Source organism: Lethenteron reissneri, chromosome 15 (genome assembly GCF_015708825.2).
Source record: "Lethenteron reissneri isolate LAM-NWPU_2019-01 chromosome 15, ASM1570882v1, whole genome shotgun sequence".
Lineage (NCBI taxonomy): Eukaryota > Metazoa > Chordata > Hyperoartia > Petromyzontiformes > Petromyzontidae > Lethenteron > Lethenteron reissneri.
In genome coordinates this window covers 3,414,729-3,430,079 of record NC_083793.1, presented here as the reverse complement: position 1 = coordinate 3,430,079, position 15,351 = coordinate 3,414,729, and the positions used below count along the sequence as shown (strand labels likewise).

The 15,351-nt window shown below is 45.4% G+C and overlaps 1 protein-coding gene across 1 annotated transcript in view; it reads right to left on the bottom strand.

Moving 5' to 3' along the window:
* The window catches only part of LOC133342590 (A disintegrin and metalloproteinase with thrombospondin motifs 20-like), a 160,991-nt gene that overhangs the window by 83,346 nt on the left and 62,294 nt on the right, over window positions 1–15,351 (bottom strand). Inside the window, 3 exon segments of the mRNA XM_061551813.1 lie at window positions 3,612–3,652; window positions 7,864–7,988; window positions 8,891–8,974. Coding sequence (XP_061407797.1) covers window positions 3,612–3,652; window positions 7,864–7,988; window positions 8,891–8,974 — 250 coding nt within the window.

Here is a 15,351-nt window from a genome sequence, read left to right as displayed (position 1 = left end):
CAAATATCTCTGCCTTGTTTAAATGTGATCACGCTACGGGGACATTTCTTTAAAAAATCTCAGGTCAATCTCAACTTTGACATTTCAGATATTAAAACAGGAACGTAGATTTCAATTGTATGCTTTGTAATCCAGAACAATATGTGCTAAACAACACATTTCACAAGAGTAATACATCCTTCAGATACACCTTAACACGGCTATGTGCGTTTATATGCAGAATAAATATTATAAATATCTTATTTTTACTATTATTGGGATGTATGATCAAGGGCACGTTCCCTGGCTCAACTTGCCTTTGTCCTGTTCAATTTTGGGCCACCCGTTTCACAACACCACGCTCAACTCTTTGATTCTCGAGCCATAACTTCCACAACAAGGTTGTTTGGGTTACAACCATCATCGGGATGTTGTTTACCCAAGACAGACACAAAAATTAGTCCTCAAAAAACAATTGAATTTCCACAGCTTTGCTTTGTAAGAATAATAAAGATGGTAACGTCTTTATTTAGCTAGGAAAGCATCAAATACGCTTTAAGATCATTGCAGGAGATTCCTGTTTGCGATGTTTAAGGTTAATCTGTTTTTTAGCAATTTATTTCACAATCGTGGGAAGTAGCCAGGGTATCCAGAGAAAACCCAAACAGACAAGGGAATGGAAAAAAAATGTAAAATGTGAACCAACAGGCCAGCAGCCTACTTGCCGTGCTGCAGTTAAACCATCACCTTTTTGTCCCTGCAAGTTTGGAGTCGCATGACGGTCTCTGGGTAGCCCACCAACCCCAAGTGTGAGTTATACATTCATGGGTGTGCGCATCACTAAATTCGCGGTGTTCGTAATGAAAAGTTTAGTGAAGTGCTGGCCTTACGACCAATTTCCGCATGGCACCCAGTGATAAACTACCAGGTAGAAGGCATTGCGGACGCGTTCAGAAAGATGAGTTTCACTGGAGCACGCACATGGATGGAGGTGGGCAGATGACTTACGTGCACATTGCTGTGGCACCTATAGGTCAGCCGCCAATGGGAAGACCTGAAGCCAGATGGTCGGATGACTGTAAGAGCAGACCTCGCAGGTCACGTTGAATTTGCAACGACTTAGGGGGTTGTAGCAGAAGGTGGAGAGTGATCATGAGGTGCGGTGGGTGGCGTCAACAAGCAATGGGCTTGATGACCTCTTGCCCTTGAGTAAAAACAAGTGCAAGATCTCTCTTGAACAAAAAAAAAGCGAAATTTGTCGTCTCGATTGCCTCTGAAACGGTGATCGATATTTGGAAGTACGATATGGATTGATTCTTTTTTTGAGCAAATACTAGCATCTCCATAAATGCACCGATGAACACACACTAATTAAAGAGCTTCAAGGTAATAGCTTAGATTAACTGACGAGACACAAAGCAGAAACTTCTCACATCTCACACAGACAGTCGTGGCAAGGCTTTATGTCTAGACATGTGGGTGGTGCCTGCTTTATACTAACTCATGAAACATTGAGAATCAACGGTGCAATGCAAAGCTCTGGCACATAGTAATGAATCGTACATACATTGGTTAATATCAGTATGAATCCGCAGAGCTCCAACTGGTCTTGAGAGTGTAACACTTCAAAGGAACGAGACTGTCATCTCGTGAAAAAATACACAATAAGCAAATGTATGAGTCCAGCTTTGTGGATCTAGCATTAGTCTGGGAAGTAGGATTTTCCAACGTCAGCTCTTGTCACATTAACGCTCGGCAGGGCCAGATGTCTCGATGTAGAACTGAAACAGGCGCCGCTGCTTCAAGATAGTAGTCTATAAACGAAAATAGATCATTGTACGATTCGTGCCCAAACGCATATTCGTCATACTTCAGTGAGTTGGGTGAAATTCTTTTTTGTCGAAACGAATAAATCGGTGCCCTGCTTTAAAACCGACGGGAGTGCCCGTTGAGATGACACTAAAATTGCACCATATTTATTCTGGAAAGAATACTGAAGAGAGAAAAGAGAAAAAAAACTAAAATAAAAAATATACGAACAGATAAATAAATGGTTGAGAGACAGCAGGGAGTAGCGCATATTTTTTTGGTGAGCGGCGCATCAGATAAAGTTGTATCCCCCCCACACCTACCTGCATGATCTATTTTCAAGTTGTCCACCCAAATTAGCCAAACCAGGTCCCATTGTGGCTCCCGCCCAGGGGGCAGGAATCCCAACGGTCCCTTGCGAGCCGACCAGCCGCTAACCCCAGCAGACAGCTTCCGTGAGTGATTACCGAGGCTTGCGGCAACTCGCTCCGATCGATTACCGCTGTGTGGTCTCTAGCATGGCTTCGCGACTTTGAGTCACCGCGGCGGCGGCGGCTGGACAAAGCCGACCCACCCGACCGTCACTCCGCTTCCCGAGACAAAAGGCAGTGAGAGGATGAGACGCGTGACCCTCATTGTCGTTCATTTTCGTCACCGCTAGCAGCTGTCTCTCAGTGGCAGCTCATAGGACGTTGAGGCGTCATGTATTTATACACATTTTATTCACATGTGAGTGAATACATTTTGGATGTGACATTTTTAGAACTATACAAACTATACAAACCTCATTATATGCTTCTTGTGAAGCCCCATTAATGATGCAATTATATGTATGATCATTATCACATGCCTAATTGTGATTGCGGCTACATGTTTCAAAGGATTGAACGCATGTGTAGTCAATGCTCTGTGATATCTATCAACGGAGGAATTTAGCTGAAGTACACTCGTCTAGTGAAAATGCCATCAACCGGCTAAAAATCTATGGACCTAAATACTTACATTGCTCTTTAACTTAATATAATCGCACACGAGAAGAAGAATCATTATCATTGTGAAAATAATTATCACTTAATACACAATTTAGAAAAGTGGTAAAGGCAGCCACGCGGTAAGCCGGTGCCAAATCCCACCACCCTTCCAAGTTTTGCGGTCTTCTATATATTAAGGTGTTTTCGGCCAATTGAGTGTTGACATGTGGGAGGAAACCGGACCACCAGGGGAAAACCAATGCACGCAAGGGACAACGCTGTATCCCATACAGAAGGAAGACAGTTGGGGTCAACATTTGGTTGCACTGCATTCCCCTTGCGAGCCGGGGCATGGCACTATCTCGAAGCCCACGGGAAGAGAGCTTCACGGCATTTGTGTGGCGATCCAACAACCGCCGACTGTTCCGCAGCACTGGATCGCAGGCGTGCGCCACGACCACAGTTCACAGAATCGCAACCTCGAAGGCACATTTGCGGATGTGCGTTCATTGAATGAGCGACGGGCATTTAACCATCGTGGTTACAAACGTTGAAAAATATCGTGATGAATCAAGTGCCGCCTCTGTTGTCCCCCTCTTGAAACAGGCTTTCTCATTACACAAAATTGAGAATTGGCAATGACAGTCTGTTTGGTAAATTAATTATGTTCAATGTATGTTATTTGTACAATTTTTAGTTTTTTTAAGAAAAGTGCTCAGCTGACATGCAATGTCTTGCCCGGAATGTGGGCAGCTTGATTGACAGGTATTTACTTAAAACAGAATTCAGAACATGTTCATATTTCAACAAATTGTAGGTGCGTTGACATGTAATGGAAAATAAATTACTCACCTAATGTGTCACATTTGTTCAGCGCCCTACAAATATCTTCCCTGCAACGCAAAGGAAAACAACAAAATGACAAATTCAGATAACAATGGTTTGACGCTTGTGCCACAAACAAAATATGGATACGTATTTGTTAACATAATTAATTCATTCTACTCCATGCGGTTCCTCTTAATGACCTATGGCAATTACAGCCAGCCAGGTGGACATTTAGTGACCACAGGGTGGAGAATGAAGGCCATAGAAGGAACATTCTTACTTAGAGGCGTGGGATTTAGAAGTCCATTGGAGTACTTTTATAAACATATACACGTACACATATTAAGAGACACATACCAATCTCATGTAGCCAGATAGACTGTTGGGGCAAGTTCTATCATTGAGAGCAGATTCAGGACGGAAAGGTGCACAAGTGAATTGGCGTGGCCAGCACCACACCCAGCCAACTGTGTTTCCCACGTGTTCTCGTTCAAGGCTGAGTCGACCTAAGGTAGGCCCATAATAAGTTCTAATACTACTTTGCACTGATGGTAGTGATGGCTGCAAATGGAATTCGATTTGCTGGTTTCATAGTTTCGTAAATATAACTGCTGCAAAATGCAAAGATCCCCCGTATAGCCTTAACAGACAGTTGGGGCAAGTGCTATTAGCGAGTAGCACCTATGAAGGTCGGCACAGCACACGAGGGGATGGGTGGCCAGCACCACACCCGACCGCATTTGTCTCCCGAGTGGTGATGTTTACACACCTCAACAAGTACTCCATTAAGGCTGAGTCGACTTAGGAGAGGCTCCGGACAGGTTCAGATATTCACAATTGTTATTGGCCATGAGCGAGAATCCAATTCGGGGTTTGGAGGAGTGTAGCCCAGTGTGTTAACCACTACGCTACCACTCCCCCAAAATGTTCCACCACTGCTCACACACATGCATATATATAAATAATTGTTGTGGGAGAATAACCTCATTGCATCTGCCTTACGTGCAAGAACAAGAACAGACTTCTGAATCATTTAATTAGGGAACATCTAAAATAGTAACTACTAGTAAAAGTCAGCAATGGTTGTTATATGGATTGTCTGGCCCCTGCTACAGCATCTCCACCACTGGTTCAGTGGCATAGCAGGGGTCAGCACGGATCCACGCTCGTTTCAGTGGGAACATCTTTAAGTTTATCACTTGAATACAAATACATTAAGAATTTAATTATATTGCTTAAGTGATTTTGTAATTAGGCCTTTCATATTTTTTGGGGGTGGTATTCACTAGCCGAGTCTCCGAATTATTTGACAGTCCATTAAATCCGTCTATATATATGCTCCGCTGAAACAATGTTTCCTTCTTACAACCATTATTTTTCGATTTAAAGCTTTCGTGACTGCAGGGATTCATCTTCTTGGTTCTTTCGGTAAAGTCACGTAGAAGGGAAATAATAAAATAATAAAAATAAAACATTTATTATAAAACATTCATTGTTTTATTTTTATTATTTCCCTTCTACGTGACTTTACCGAAAGAACCAAGAAGATGAACCATTATTTTACAAATAATCCCAAGACAGACGTTATTCACCGAACACGCCTAAAAAACGGCAAATTAAATTAACTTGTGTTAAAAAATAAGAACTACGCGTCTATACACGGCACAGGTATCTGACATGGAACCAATCGACCACGACCTCTGCCGTGCCTCGGGCCGACGCGGTTCCACGCTGCAGGAGGGTGCAGAGCGCCCAACATCCCACCTCGACCCCCCCCCTGGCTCTCAGCCGCTGATCAGTGGGCAACAACGGAGCCTCCGATTCTTTTGACAATCGGCAAAAACAGCCACCGCCAAACACCCGGGCGGCCAGCCGTGAAACGCGACCGCGTGGGCCCTCTCCCGATGGCGACGTGGGGACGACGCGTGGGGAAACCCGGCCCAGCCGCGTGCGGGCAGAGCCCCCTTTAAAGTCGCCCCCCCCCCCCCCACCACTAACTCCACCCTCGACCCCCCCCCCTGCCCCCCCCCCGGCGCTGTAAACAGAGAGGGCTTTTAAACTTTAACTGCTTCGACTTTTGACATCTTAATGAAGACGCCGGGGCGGCGCTCCCGTGCTGCTGACACAGGTGCCTTCCGACGTGAAATGAGCTCCGGACAATAAAACGCCCTGCCCCCCCCCCCGTATCCCACCCGCCCCCCCCTTCGCAAATAAACACGGGCTCGCGTTGAGAGACTAAATTGCTTCGGGAACGGAGGAGAGGACAAACACACGCACGCACGGGCACGTCCGTGCCATCCCACCCCTTTCAAGTGCGCCCATATCTCACTATCTTAGCGCTCACTCAACCCACGCCTCGCTGCCCACAGAGGCACCGTGTCTCCGTCGTCTCTACGCGGATATTTCCCGGCTGAAGATTTGCCGCGGGGAGAGCTCCTTACATCAGCAATGATAGGGTGTCTGCTAATAAACGTCTCCGCTAATAAAAGTCTCCGCTAATAGAAGGCACGGGTTTGTTTTGTGAGTGGGATATTTATTTATTTATTGGGGGGGAGATATATTTAAATATATAATGCATTAGATTATGTTGTTAAAGATGTGCGTAGCATGGTGTGGTGCAGGTTATTGAATGTATCAGGCAGGCCACTTTAAAAAAAAATGTAAATGTTGTGATTTCACGATTCAACACACCAGTGGGCTAAAGCAGTGAACTATTGTCTTTTGTCAACGTGACACTTTTTTTACTGATTGTCCGTGTCGGGTGGTGGAGGGTTACGACACATTTATAAATAACGCGATCTAAACCCAAAAACGTTGATTATTAATAATATTGGTCGCGAAAGCCTGCTACGTGTTAAACAGGCCACTGAGCATGGCTTTTTCCGTGTGTTGAGTGTAAATTAAATAATATTGTGGAATCCATTGTAAATCCACAGCTGGATGAAGACTTCTTGGTTTCTGGGGTTGTTTGATCATATTTCACCACGCTAGTCAATGTGGGTTGGTGAAAGGGGCCCCAGGACCGGTTCAGGTATCACTCGCCACTGATGTTACCCGTGGCTGCTAATCGCAATCAGGTCACCGGGTCCACAGAGCAGTGTGCTCACCACTACGCTGTCGTTAAGCTGTGACGTGGTGAGTAGCCATATCAGGTTGTCGGATTGGTGATGCATTGGCGTGATGTGGTGAGAGGCTGTTTCCTATTTAATGGGCATATACGACTTAACCCCCCTTTGAAGTTTGGTGAATTGGTATGATTTGGGGGTCACCAGTCAATTCCAGAATTTATCCTTTTTTTTCATCCACAATGTGGTACACGCAGTGACTCGAGTTGCTGCAGGGTTCGCATGAACCAATTACACACAACATATACAAAAGACATGTTATAGACCCGTATATGCGTGATTCTATGAGCACATATCCCGGACGTGACAATCACTGTCCGTGTACGAACGATCCATCGCTACGTACGCGTTGTTTACCCCTTGGTAGTTCCACAAATTAGGTTATCATGCAGTTAACATTTTAATAGCTTCCCAAAAACAACAATGATTGTGGATTGTTGTTTTGCGAGCATGAGTTAGCGGTTTTGATAGATACATGAAAGTGAATGCCCCTTCGCAAACCCAGAGCGGATGACAAATACGTTTGCTGGCGTGCGTCTGACACCGTGGTATTTTTAAAGCGCCTCTCTCTTACCAAGAATGGGGGGCAAAAACTTTATTTCTGAATGGCATCATTTCTATTTGATTGACATACTGTACCCAAGTAAAAAGCCGCGTGTGTGATTGTTCTAATGATTGCACACATCCTGTAAGTATGTTGAACTTCATTTGTACCGCACGGAGCCAACCGTGCCAATCGGAGGTGCGGGGGAAGGACAACAAACGAAATACAAAATGCAGTTCTAAAGAAATGATTTTCAATTTAGATTTAAAAGTGCACACCTTCAGTGGTTTTCTAATACTAAAGTGTCTAATGTAGTGTTCTTCTCAACGTTTCAGTGGAGGGGTGCCACTTTAGCCAATAAAACATAATTGTTAGGGCCGCCATACATTTGGAACCATTGGGTTTGACAGCATCATGATGGGCAGTGTTTTCACATTTGTGTATTTGTCGGGAGGCCGTACATCAAGGGCCACCAGGGCCTTCAGTGGCCTGCAGACCTTGCGACGAAGAACGCTGATCCAATGTGCACGTCCGTAATCTTTGACGAACCCCCCGTGGTATCCGCCCCCCGCCCCCCCCCCCGGTGCCGTGGGCAGTTGTGGGTTACCGGGTAATCAGGATGGCCGTGTCGTGGTGGAGAGGGTGACTGTCGTCCAGTAAGTTCCGGCCCTGCTGCCACAAGCAGAAGTTGCGGAGCGTCGTCTCGGCGTTGAAGGAGATCGATGGGCCATCCTGCAATGAGACACAAGTATTGACGGGACCATTTAATCCCAGAGATGATTTCAGACCGGACTCTGACTCGTATACCAATGCAAACGGCTTAAATATCAATACATTCAACACTTTCTGTAAAACATAAGGAACTGGTCAGGCAGGAGAGTATGGTGTGGTGATGTCACGTGACATGCAAAAGCATTGTGGGAAGACTGGTCCTTAAGTCACAATTTTACCTTCAGGTGTACATACATCACAATCTGTGTGTATCATTATGCATATTGGTTGTTACAATCTACAACAGTCAAGAAATAGGTTTTTAAAATAATTTTATTATCTATATGCAATGGAAATATTTGATGACAAAATTGTGAATAATGGCAAGATTCTTAAAAAATTACTGCATATTTTTTTCAGAAACAATAGTGAAAACGAGTTGAGAATGAAACTCTCTGAAACAATTCACCAACATGTTACTCTTTATAGTCTTAGGATAATATTTATCTCGCACTTGAATGTGATTTCATACAAATTTAGGATTACTGGGCTGAAACACAAGATGAGTGATCCCATTCGCCCATTATAAACTGATTGACTGCCTCGAATAAAATAAAAACACAATTTAACAACTCAAACATTTATCATTTCATTTCAGTTTATTTATACAACCCGAGCATAATTATACGTCATGATCACTTACAACAACAGACCATTCGGTGACTTCATCTAACCTAAGGGCCTTCTATTTTCTCTGGCCGGGGTCCCGACACGTGGGCTTGGAAATTGCCGCCGTTAATTAAAAAACCCCATCGCGTTAAGTAGGGCCAACCCGCAGAGACTTGGCAGCCACCACGACGAGCCGTGACGCCGAGTGCCCGGCTCAATGTGAACACGGCGGCACGATGGCGGTCGCCACTGACCTTGTCGTCTTGAACGATGACCAATTTCACGAGGACGATGTTGATTTGATTACCGATGCTTGAGTCTTTGAAGATGGCGGCCACCTTCGCAAAAACAACAACCAAAAGCAAAGCAATCGTAGGGCGTAACTCGTTTTCCTGCAAACTTGTGCGCGCTTACGAATATGCATTCCGCTATCTGGTCCCATGCTAGATTGTCAAAGTTTATAAAGTGGCAGCCCTGTAATGTCTTACTCGTGCCACTGATGGCAGGAAAGGGCCTCCACCAGAGTGAGTTCTGGGTAACCCCCTCTGGATGGTATTTTGGCCTAAATCTTTCATGCTGGCCAGGATATCTCAGAAGAAATAGGGGCACCCACATTTGACCCCACCTGCGATATCGAACCGGTGAACTCCGGATTATTTCCTTCAAAATATAATGACTATTCATTATATGCCCAAAAAATGTAAGATTTCATATCATACGGATTAGCCAAACACCAGTGAGGTCAAAAACATATTTCCACACCAACAACCGTTTGTCTATACGTATTTAACTAAGCACTATTTCTTCTATTTTACCAGGTAAGGCCCACTGAGCTCTATATCTTTTTTTCAGAAGTGACCTGGCCACAAATGATAGCCCAACGAAATGGCTACTCACGTGGAAATTTATAACAGCCAAATACTTTTAAAGTTTGCATTTAATAATCTCGGTGGAATGATGGCCCAGTGGTCAGTGATCTGTGCTTCGAACCTGGACACCTGTGCTCAATACCCGGTTATGTCTAACACCCATGCAGAGTGATATCTGAGCCAGCGTTGGCGAAGTATAGTCAAACAGCCTCCCGTAAATAACCCGGCATGGCTTACGCAGCCTTCGTCCGACGGTGGATCGATGAAACGTCCGCAAATTATCATCGGTATACATTTCCTTTATACTCAATCGGGCGTTTGGAAACAACCGTTTACAAAAGAAGAAGACGAAAAAAGCTTGCCTGTGTAAGATTCTGCAGAAAGCGACAAATACGAACGCGTCTGCACACGTTGGCGCGGCACGTTGCATCACTTGTGATTTAGCAATTGTATCTGGCCCTGCCTTGGCCACCCACTTTTTCGGAAAGGCGCTTTGTGCGCGCGAGCGAAACCTCATACGGCGCAGCGACGCGGCGCACAATGCAGCCGCTTGTTGGGTGGGCATTAGGGGCTATAATTAGGTTTACAGTATTCATACACAACTCTCCGTGTCGTGCCATTTCCCTGAACCCCCTCTCCCCCGCCTCCATGCCACACACCCTCACCCACGTTCACTACCAGAGCCAGTCCCCCCCTTTGCCCCCCCCTCCCCTCTCCATCCTCAATGCAGCACAATAACTGCCCACCCACAACTCTGGTCAAAAGCCACCCCCTCGTTCCCTTCCCCGTCTCCATTTTTACAAGGAATGCAATTGGCAATGGTGATACAAAGACCCCACCAAAGCAAACTAGGGAGCAACAGAAAATATGTCATAGGCAGACAAGGCGCATGATGTAAGCGTGTCATGGGCAGCAGGGTACACGACGAGAACGTCAATAGGAATACTTAGAGAAAGGAAAGTTAGAGATTTTGGACATTTAATGAGAAAACAGGAGACTGAATATAACATGTTTTGGACTGGACACATGTTATTTTTATTTGTATGATGTTTTAAGTATCCCTTCATGGAAAGTTTCACAGTGGGTTTTTCATGGATGGACTTGGTCCAGGAGAGGAATGTAGAGTTTCCAGCACTGGCTCAGGGCAGGCAGTAAACTGGAGATGTTTGCTGCGTCGTGCTCATCCGACTCTGATTTCTTATACCACTTTGACTTTTGAATCTTTAATTTGTGGGAATTGTAACGTTTTTTTCCACTTATAGGATTATAAGATTAATTGGATTAAAATTTCAATAAAATTATCATAAATAGGCCCGGTCTCATTAGACCTCAGAAGCTAAGCAGGCTTGAGCATGGTTAGTGGGTGGCCATTAGGGCTTTCCAGGTAGCGAATGGCAGTGCTCAGTCATCTCTTGTATCCATGGGTTTAATCTGCATACTCTGAGTTTACTCCTGGGTTTTCTCCCACATGAAGCTGAGCACTCATTAACGTTACCACCCAAACATCCAAATCCAGAACCATTGGACTGCTATTAAAAGCCACGGCACCTGCACACAATTTGCTTACGCTCGCAGATCATGTCACAGGTTGTGAAAAAATCAACTTTTCAGCTTATAAAGAAGGCACACTCCACCCCAATGGCCTGTAACACTAGCGGACAAGAGATACAAAAGCCCCTTAACAATCTCCCGGTTGGGTAAGCGTGCTTAGCACTGAGCTGCACAGTTGACAGTTGCCAAGAACCGCTCCGAGCCACCGTGGTTTTGGCACGACTCTTTGCCCTAATCACGCTCGGAGCACCTTCGTGCGTTCCCATCCCACACGCCACTCATCGTTTATCCGACTTCCGTCCTAAAAGCCGGACGTCTCCAGACCTCCCTCGCATCACAGCGCGTCTCTGGCACTCGCTCGCATGGACGCGTGCGCACGTGCGCGGCGACCTGCAAATCCAGCTGTGACAAAAGCAGTGCAGAGCCATGCTGTTTGGACTGCAGAGCTCCGCGAAACCGTCCACTCGTAGTGAAGTGAAATTCTGATGCGCTACAAGATATCCACGGTGGACTTCTCACGAAGGGCCGCTTGCTTTCTGTGGACTCGAGAGGGTTGAAGGTTAAGGAGGAAGAGTTAACACCTGACCAGAACGTGAACTTGGAACATTCCGATTTTTCACTGCACAAAGAATTGAAGGTCATAAAATGTTAGCCACCAAATCTTATTCTGAGATATTTAGCTGTCAAAGCTATGATATGGAAATCAAGCAAGTTATTTTCACTGTGAGATAATGAAGCATGCATATTACAAATGCATCCCGATATATCTCTCTATTTACTAAACCGGTCACATCTGCACATTTTTAAAGAGTTGTTACTTTTTTGTTGGCATTAACTTTAAAACCCAGTCAACTGTTAGGTCGGGACAACAATCTTTATTGTCACATTCTCGTAAAACGTTTCGTTGTTATCGCCGCCAATATATCAGACTCCGTTTGTACTGTTATTATTATTTTATTCACAAGAGTTAATCGCGTTACACGTGAGGCATGTGTGGGCGTGCGAGCTAGATTTTTTTTTAAAGGGGCTTGAGCATACTAATAGGGGTTTTCCCCTTTTTTCCTGGCAACAAAACTGACACCTTTTGCAAGGAATCATGCTTACATTAACCACAATACTTGCAGTCAAATACAAACAAAAAACAATACTCTGATAATGTTTGCATTGTCTTTGAAACTGATTGGTCCACACCAGAGACGGCTTTCTTTGGAGCCTCGTCTCATATGGTGTTCGACCAGATGACGCCAAAAGGCGCGTGCCCTAAAATAAACACCATATGAGACGAGGCTCCAAAGAAAGCTGTCTCTGGTGTGGACCAATCAGTTTCAAAGACAATGCAAAAATGATCAGAGTATTCTTTTTTGTTTGCATTTGACTGCAAGTATTGTGGTTAATGTAAGCATGATTCCTTGCAAAAGGTATCAGTTTTGTTGCCAGAAAAAAGGGGAAAACCCCTATTAGTATATTTTGGTACTGGCAAAGGAGGTCCCATGATGGGCTTGGGCACGTTCAAAAGGAGCGCACGTCAAGAGCAGTCGCGGGGCGGTTCCTCCGAGCTTACGGGGAAGCGGTGGGATTTGGAAGGAGAGAGCGTCTTCGCGAATCGCTTGGCTCGCGTCTGCACGGACAAGGTTCCTGTGCCAATACTTCAGGGGGAATCGCGTGCACTCGAGACGTGTGGCCGTTCTGTAACGCGGCGGATTTCTTTCATTAACCACCCCAGCCCACCACCTCCCCCCAACCCTCAACTCGTGAAAACGCTGTTGGTCTTTGAGATACTTTGCAAAAGGAAATTTTGCTCGTGTGCCCTAAAATAAACATTTGGAATGTAATGCACGTAAATTTTTTTCAGTTCGTGTATCGCAGGAACGGTCGTTAATTATGAAACAGGTGGAAAAACTACAATATATATATACGGAAAGGAGTGTGTCAGAATGTAAGTTGAAGTAAAAGTTTCAGCAATTAACAAATAAGGGAAAGAACGGTAATCACTGATGCAGTTGTTGGATAAAAGGAAGTCCACTGAAAAGGGTCAACAGGCGTCGCGAGAACAACTGGCGAGAGACTGATAGACGGATTCCCTCGAGGGGAGGGGAGACCGAGCGAAGGGAAAAGAAGCAGCGGGAGGAGAGCGTAAGAGATGGCGAGACAAACTCGGAAGGGTTCGGAGCTCACCGCTGGACAGGAGCAGCCAAGGGGAGGAGGGAATGAGACGGAAAATGGGGGAGACCTTTGCCCAGCAGTGGGAGGTTACAGGCTGACAACTGCGACATCAACCCTCACGGGAAACTCCACAGGTCTTCGCAGTGTGGGCAGCAGCAGTGCAACGGTTAGAGCCGTGCTGCGCTACGAATTGGGGCGTATTGAGTTTGATTCCCGCTCACGGCCAACGCCAGATATTAATTATAGATTTGAAGCTTTCATGACTGCAAGGATTCCTACTCTTAGGTTTTTTCGGTAAAGTCACGTAGGTGACTTCACTGATAATCAGATATGATTATCTGAACCGGTCCTGGGCCTCCCCCTAGGTCGACTCAGCCGCAAATGAGTACCTGGTGCGGTGTGTAAACATCAACCACTAGGGAGACAAAGGCGTGGTGCTGACTACCCACCCCTTCGTGTGCCGTGCCAGCCTTCATAGGTGCTCGCTAACAGCACTTGCCCCAATAGTATATTAATGTATAGTAGTGTATAATTAAGTATATATGTATGTCGAACTTCTTTCGCACCAGACATAGCCAACCATGCTAATCGGAGGTGCGAGGGAAGGACAACAAACTAAACACAAAAGCAGTTGCAAAGAAATGGGTTTTCAATTTTGAAGTACAAAGCACCCACAGATGCTGCGCAGAAATGTTTGGCTGGCGGACGGAGGTAAGAGCTAAACTGAGAATGTGAAGTTTTAAAAAAGGTTTGTGTGACCAAATGGATGAAGGCCTCCCTATGTCGTGTCAGTCAAGGGGGGGTCGATTGACCATACTTGACCGTGCCGGTCAGTGTAGACTGACGAAGGGCAAGGGAACCTAGGATCGGTTCATGTGTCACTTGCCACTGATGTTGACCCTGGCTGAGAATTGAATTGAGGCTGCCGGGTAAATACCACAGGAGATGAGCCACTGTGCCACGGCTCCCCCTGTAGTGACCAGTGTGGTGAAGTATGGTCAAACAAACCATAATGACTGACAAAGCGTGGGGAGTCCTTCATCCAGCGGTGGACTAGCAAAGGGCAGTTCATTTTTGTTATTATATATTATGATTAATCGCAAATACGCACACCCACATCCATAACTTCTGATTTCACCATATATTTCTGTATCCTAAGGTGTATTTCTAGCTAAATAGACACGATTTAACCATACCGAATGTTTGCATAATCACATACGTGCTCGAATGCAGTATTATCACGGCCGTGATTTGACAAGACCACTAACGTGAAGTGAAATGTGTGAAATCGTAAAAAAAAAAAAAAAACTCTTTTGGCCGTCAGAAATTGAAGAGTGGCCTTGTCCGCCAAACGCCGCCAAAAAAAAAGCCATTCCGTTGAGTTTGATAAATGAACGTGCACGTTTTAGCGTACTACGTAAAGCTCTGCGCATGCGGGTGTCATCCGCCAAGCACGGACACATAACTTGGCAATTCTAAACGGCCTGGCTGGTTTGCACATATCAGCCCTTATCACTTCTCACGGCCTGCATTTTGTTAGAAGATGATATTTTGGCTTTAAAATCTTCTTTTTTTTACATCACACCTTGAAACAATCACGTGGCATTTTTAGCAGAGATGTTTTTCATGCCATCCTATGGTGATAACCCCCCCCCCCCCCCCATGTTTGAAGCTACATCTAGCATCTCATTGCCAAACTGCTTCGAGCCAAAAAAGTGGTTAGCAGAGAATGGAGAAGATAAAGGTGCAGCCCTGCAACCATTTCCTCACGCCACTGCTGGCGGAACGGCACCTACTGGAAGGCACTCTGAAAAGCCCTTTCTCAAGGGGAGTTGGCCTACTATTCCACACTAGATTGAAAACGAATTTCTTTAGAACTGATTAATTGTATTTAGTTTTTTTTTCCCCCAGATGGAGCCTTGGACTGACTCGATGGGATCGTGTCATGAACGAAGACGTTCGGAGGCGACTTGGTGTGGCCCCCATTGCGGACAAGATGCTGGAGGCAAGGCTTCGGTGGTACGGCCATGTGATGCGAAGTGAAGAGTCATCAGTGGCCAAGACTGCCATGCATATTGAGCCAGAGGGCCGCCGTCCACGCGGACGTCCGAAGAAGCGATGGATGGATCGAA